The sequence below is a fragment of the Epinephelus moara genome, chromosome 15 (assembly GCF_006386435.1).
Source record: "Epinephelus moara isolate mb chromosome 15, YSFRI_EMoa_1.0, whole genome shotgun sequence".
NCBI lineage: Eukaryota > Metazoa > Chordata > Actinopteri > Perciformes > Serranidae > Epinephelus > Epinephelus moara.
This window is the reverse complement of record NC_065520.1, coordinates 1394282-1401213: the sequence shown is the minus strand read 5'-3', so window position 1 is coordinate 1401213 and position 6932 is coordinate 1394282. Positions and strand designations below refer to the sequence as shown.

The 6932-nt window shown below is 41.9% G+C and overlaps 1 protein-coding gene across 1 annotated transcript in view; it reads right to left on the bottom strand.

Moving 5' to 3' along the window:
- Window positions 1-3523: 3523 nt before the first annotated feature.
- Window positions 3524-6932, bottom strand: part of LOC126401825 (uncharacterized) — a 7659-nt gene continuing 4250 nt past the window's right edge. Inside the window, exons 3-5 of the mRNA XM_050063343.1 lie at window positions 4447-4713; window positions 4201-4353; window positions 3524-4110 (exon numbers count right to left, since the gene is read on the bottom strand). Of these exons, the coding sequence (XP_049919300.1) occupies window positions 3944-4110; window positions 4201-4353; window positions 4447-4713 (587 nt within the window). The 3' untranslated portion in view covers window positions 3524-3943. The remainder of the gene's footprint in view (window positions 4111-4200; window positions 4354-4446; window positions 4714-6932) is intronic.

The window sequence follows — 6932 nt, the reverse complement described above, 5'->3', positions numbered from 1 at the left end:
CTTTGTTATTTTGCCAATTTTTATTTTTGGTGGTAATCCTGAGTGGGGGCACGCTTCAGGGTGTTACAGTTGACTACTTCTTTGGTCTTCTGTGACGAACTTAGAGTTCAGCGTTTAAAGCCGCCTCGAGCTCGGCAGGCCACTGAAGACTAGCTAGGTTAGGTAGCTGTCTTGGTAGGTACGTCANTTCAGTATATTACAGTTGGCTATTTCTATGGTCTTCTGCGATGCACTGAGTTCAGCGTTTAAAGCCACCTCGAGCTCGGCAGGCCACTGAAGACTAGCTAGGTTAGGTAGCTGTCTTGGTAGGTACGTCAGGGTTGGGGTGCCTCAACAACTTGTTTCCTAGTTTTGGCACTTTACAGAGCAACTTGATTTTGTTTGAGATGACTAGTTTCTGTTTGGTCACGGTTTTGTGTAGCTGTGATAAATACTTGTGTGCAGTAACTTGTGGTTTGTGACCATTCGGGTTGTGGTCACTGCACTCCACATTTGTTAGGTCACTTGTAGGTTGCTGCTTAGGTGTAAGTTAGCAACATGTGTGTAGTGGTTGACTGACTACATTGTGACCATTTTGTTCTGTGGCTGTTGCAGTCCACTTTTTAGTGTGGTCACTTGTGTGTTACTGCTTTTGGGTATTTCTTGTAGCAAATTCGGTGTGACCTTGTTTTGTGGTTTTGAGATGTAGTCACCCCCACAGATCACTGGATCTTTGAGTGGTGGGTGTGGCTTCCCAATTTAATAGATCCATTTGTGTTGCTGGTTTCCTGCATCCATCACGTGTGAGTGTGTGATAATGGTGTCCATTTTGTGTTGTGGTAGTGGCAGTTCACTTTTGTTGGATCTTTGTGTTGCTGTTGGTATGGCAGCAACTTTGTAGCTGGTCTGCTTGTATGATCCTTTTTGGTTTGTGGCTGTTGCACTCCACTCTTGTGTTGGTCACCTGCGTTACTGTGTTTGGTGTTGGTAATGCAGTAACTTTGTTTGGCTTTGGGTTCCTTTTCACATCATAGTTGTAGCCATTTTGCACCTGGTGGGAGTGGCACCCACTGGCTACTTGTGCAGCTGTTATATATTTTTTTTAACTCAGTGGCAGCAGTTTAGTTGGCCCTTTTTTATGATTCGATCTTGTTAGATCCAAAGGTGACACCTTATCAGTGCTATTAATCTGGGTGTTTAGTTGTGTTCATCTTAACATACAGCCTTGGTAAGTAGCACTCATTTCCTGTTACACTTTCAATGAATAAATAGCATTTGTCAATGAACTATGGGGTGTTTTTTATGTAATGTATTAACCTTTAACTGCATCAGTACTTGAGACTGACAGTGTGATTGTGCTGCTGTCCCTTTTCCCTTCCTTGTAGATCTGCCCAGGTGTGCTGCATTACCTAACGAGGTGCAGCACACCTGGCATGGAGGAGGTGCTTAAGAGCTCCTGTGCCAGCAGCAGAGGGGAGAGGCTCTGGTGTGGGGACTGCTGGTGCTGCTGCCTCTCACCGAGGGATTTTTGTTTGTTTGCCTGTCTCAATTCTAATAAATCCCATGGAATTCATGTGATTATTATGGGTCAGTGTTGGAGTTTTGTTCGCCCCATAGGGCCGCCTAAGGGTGGGGCGTAACAGTAACCAAGTGCATTTACTAAAGTACTGATAACTTTGAGGTACTTGAGTATTTTTGTGTTACTTCAAGCTTTAACTCTACTATATTCTTGATGAAAAATTTCACTTCACTTCCCACATTAACAGCACCACTCTGCAGATTATATACTAAACCTAACATGACTATAAAATACTAATACAGGGTTATAGTTAAACTAAGCTTAAATTAGCTTTGACTACAACAGTAAAAAGCTGCTTACACCTAAATACATTGTTAATTATCCATTTAATAAAAATATATAATGAGATAACAGCAGCAAGCTCCCTGAGAACTTTTACTTTGTTATACAGATTTTTTGCTTGATATAATAAGATTTGGATATCTTTACTGAGTGGCTATTTAAAAATTAAATACATGACCTGAATATGTCTTCCACCACTGGCCAATAGCCACCATTCAAACCTCCATAAAACTGATTTATTCCAATTGTAGGTGGATTTTGGGGGTGGGGCATGGGGGCATTTGTCCCCCATTTACACCATGAATTAATGCAGTACAGGCACAAGCTGTTGCACAAAAATCACTGGAATGCAGGAAATTAAGTGTTTAGTGCTCAAAAGTTTCTGGAAAAGGACCCCCTAAACCCTGTTTCATATGTGCCCCTGCAGTGATGAAACATAACATCACCCTTGTACATGCAGCAAATCTGTCCTACAACATCTAACATCTAATATAGCATTGACTTTAAGTATGGAAAAGTGAGCTGCCTCGCAGGATAAACAGATGGATATCATTCTTAAATTGTGCCAGTATCTAAGTACCCTGGCTGTAATGACTCCACCACTGTCACTGCTTAATGTGGCCTTTGGAGCAATCAGAGGAGTTTAGTGTGGTGATATAAGCTTCTGACCATCAGGATGTTAACAGCTCTGAAATACAAGCTGGAGCTTTGCCATTTATTGCTCTGAAAAAAATCAATACATTCTGAAAGTCAATCCTAAAGTTAACTGGGAGACAGCGTAAAGTGGCCAAATAGGGACTGATGGGATCGGCTTTTTTGTTAGCTCTAGTTAAAAGTCTGGATGCAGAGAGGAGCAGATGAGGGGAAGCTTTTGCACAGTGAGCTACACTGCAGGAGTACATGATGGCATAGATGGAGTAAAAAGACATAAAGACACAAAAATGACCAAATAAGACAAAAAAACAAAAAGACGTCCTCAAAGACTGATGGGATCAGATTTTTTTGTTAGCTCTAGTTAAGAGACCAAAACGACCATCTACTCCAATACCAAAAAAAGACACAAAATGACCTCATACAAGAAAAATGACTAAAAAAGACATAAATGTCCTTAAAGACACAGAAACGACTAAGAAAGACACAAAACAACCTGAGACACACAAAAATGACCGAAAAGACATAAAATGTCCTGAAAAAGACACAAAAACATCCAATAGACACAAAAAATGACCAAAAAGACACAAAAACAACCAAGAAAGATACAAATTGACCTCAGAGATGCAAAAATGTCCAAGAGTGGGCCTCCCTGTAGTGGTTAGAGCACTTGTCTTCCATGTGGAACGTCCAGGGTTTGAATCCTGCTGGGGTCGACGTCAGCAAAGACATGCCGTGGCAAGAAGTTCCAACCGCCGAATCAAACGGGATTCCTTAAGGAGGCTTCAGGATAAGAGAGTGACTCCGGAATCTGAGCCAAGTCCACCACGAGGCAGCGTCTCAAGCCCGCTGTAGACGGGAGGTGTCAGACTTAAAAAGCGACGAGTTGCAAAAATGACCAAAAAAAGTCACAAAATGGCCTCAAAGAGGACCAAAAATGACTATAAAAGACCTTAAAGAGCAACCAGTGAAGACACAAAATCAATGAAAGATACAAAATGACCTCAAAAAGACACAAATGCTCTCAAAGAATGCTTGCTTAATATCTGAAACATACTTTATTCAAGTAATTCACTGACATGAAACTGTTTATAATGCATGGGAAAAACAACAGGCATCAGTGAGAGAAATGTTCATGGATGATGGTGGTGAGTTGTTGGAAACATCTGCAGCTGTTTGGTGGCAGACAGCAGCTGGCAAATGAAGCCACACATGAGGGCACTTGACACAAAAGATGTATTAAACATCAGATTTTTGTGGTTTTGTTTCCTGTGAATGCACAGTTTAATCTTCCTTCATATCACTTACACACATCTGTAATATATTCACTTCCTGTGCAAATGTTTACGTGGTTCATATGTCTCCAACCTGCCATCTGCAACAACTGCATCTTCAGTGTTTTACTTCTGATTACAATAAATGAATCTTCAAGCTATAGGTTCATGAGTCCGGTCACAGCAAAGGAAGCTCAGGAGCTTTGAGGAGTTCTTGTCCTAAATCTGACTCTCGTAGAGCGAAGAGTGTGACGCCTGAACTGTACGCTGCTGGGATCGTGACGTGTGTTAACTTGGGTTGATTTTGTTCCTGTTCCTCTTCTAGGGCCATCTGCCTCACTTGACCTGATGGGAAGAAAACAGGGATGAAAACACTTAGAACTGAAGAAAAATCTGCATAAATCTGCATTAATCAAACTAATTAACTGCGCCTACCCTCGACATCCAGGGCTTTCCACCGTGGGTCAGACTGGCTGTCTGATAAGCTGGACAGACAGCAATCTGGCGTCAGTCTCTGCAGGACGTCTTCTCGACGAATCAGCAGCACAGACTCACTGCAGAGTCTCTGGTGCACCTCTCCCTCACTTCCTGAAACAGAAATTTAATTAAAATGCATAAGGAGACACGAATCTCCTGAAATGAGTTGCTTTTTCTTTTTTTTTCTTTTTTTACGGTACTCACCTACATCTAAAGGATTGGTCATGAAAACAGCATTCGGTGCAACGCCAAATATGAGCTGATGGTGCCAGGCGTCAGGCACCTCTTCTCCTTCAGGCACAACAAGCTGCATGTTCATGGTCGCCACGGGAACGGCACCTTTTCGGATCCAGCGTGCGAGCCAGGGGACCAGTCTGACCAGCCGCCGAGGGTGAAAGTGGAAGAAGCGACCAATCACCTTCCCGTTACTGGCCTCTTGTGCTCCTTGGATGAGCTGAGCGTGAGTCGCACCTAAAAGAAGAATCATCACTGATAAGATCATTCTGGAAATACAGCACAGGCAAAGAATAACTCTCCTCTTTGAGCAGTTGATTGTCACTAAAGAAAATGGCAGTGTTGTAAATTTGCATCTGTAAACAGCACGGACGCAAGCTGAGACCAATCAGAGAGGGGAAAATATGTGGAAATACTCTCATCTTATTGGCTGACAGGTCGGTCTATGAATGGATTACTGGACAGGCCTATGTGGGCAAAAGTGTCAGGGGCTCCCCAGGACTTCACCTGCGAAATATCACTCAAGTCAACAGGTATCGACCACAAAAAGACTCAAAAAGACCACAAAGAGACACAAAATGGCCTCAAAGAAACAAAAAAAATCGACCAAAAACGACACAACAGCTCTTCAAAGAGACACAAAACGACAAAAAAAGAGACACAAAATGTCTTCTGAGGTTCAAAAATGACTCAGCATTTTTTTGTGTGTATTGTGGTTACTATACTCTTAAGGTTGTGGCAGAAACATATATGTTTGTAAATGTAAATAAGGTACATAACAGAGTCTTGTTTAGGATTATCCTGGACCCCCCTACAGAGATCCAAGCCAAGCCCCCCCTCCTCAAGCCCCAGGAACAGCCCTGAAATACAGGAAGTCGTTATGTTTTACTTGTCGTGTCTGAGATCAATGATTACAAGAGTGTTTCCTTTCCACTCAGAACCGTATGTTGCGATGACAGCTTGAGCTAAACGGCTGAAATGTCAATGCAAAAATTGTGAAACAGAGCTGAAAAAGTCAATTACAGTGGCTCCTCTGAGAGACATAAAACTCTTTGTCTAATTCAAGAGGGTACTTTTGAATTTGCCTGGTTGGCAGTGCAGCCAGCTGTCACGCTGGCAGGAAAAGCGCACTTATGGGTTCAAGGCGTTACAGAGCCCCATTCAGCGGGGAAGTTATCGTCTCCGCGAGCATCTGTGACACCTGAAATATCACTGTCTGCAGAGCCCAGTTAAGATATGATACCTACACAAAGTCATGCTTTATGTCTTTGTATGTCATTACCTGAAATGTCACAGAACAGTTCGGGGAGCTCAGGTGTGTAAGGTGTAATATCTGCCACTTAAGAGAAGTCAAACAATGTAATCAGTGCTGGAAAGTAGCTTAATACATTTACTCAAGTACTGCCCTTCAATACAGATTTGAAGTACTTGTACTTAACCTGAATATTTCCATTCTTTGCAACTTTATACTTCCACTCCTCAGAGGCAAATATTGTACTTTATATTTCATTTATCTGACAGCTTTAGTTACAGATTAGTCTTCATCCCCTTCCTGTCCTGTGAAAACCATGTATCTCCAGATTTGTTGATGTTCAATGGTTGTGATAAACTGAGGAAAAATGTAATATGTAACTTTTCTGCAATAAAACTTTTTTAAAAAAATGACTTAACCAATGTCATACATTTGGTTGAGCTGTTAACTTACATTACCCCAAATGTTTTCAACAATATTTAACCCAGAGAAATCTGTAATTTGAGTCGAGGACATGGTGTGTGTCATCTGGTCGCTGTCACCTGTCAGTGGTGTCATATCCCCCTTTGCGCTTGCTTGCCAGTTTTAAGTCACATTTTTACAATAACCTTTTTAGATCTTTGATTTTTTTAAATTATATGCTATCACCAGAAGAAGGATTTTAGTCATCAGACATCTGGATTTTAAGTTATCAGAGAAAAAGAGGAGCAAACGTTAGTGGCAGCTCAGCTCCAGACCCTGCTGTGTCAAGCAATGTTGGAAAAACAGATTTTTAACATAAAACTGCTTTATTCATTTTTGTTTTACCGGTTTAAATCCCAGAGTCAGTTTGTTTGAGTGAGAGACTTCTGTGGATAATTCAGCTCCAGGTAAAAGCCTCCTGAACGTCTGGATCGTAAGTTATCAGCTTGGCTCCAGCCCCTGCTGTGCCGAACAGTGTTGGAAAAACACCGATTTTTAACACAAAACTGCTTTATTAAGGGCCGGGCAGCCTAAGCTGCCAGGACCCTATTGTTGTGCTGCATGTTCTTCTTCTTGCGAGGAAATCATACTTCCCATGCGCGAAAAATCACCAAACTTTGCACAAAGGTCCAGTCCCATGCCAGATATCCTCAGCTGTAAACTCAAGCCAATAGTCCTGATGGTGGCGCTACAGCAAGCCTCTAAAGTTCAAAACTTTGAAAATTCACAACAAATCAACCAT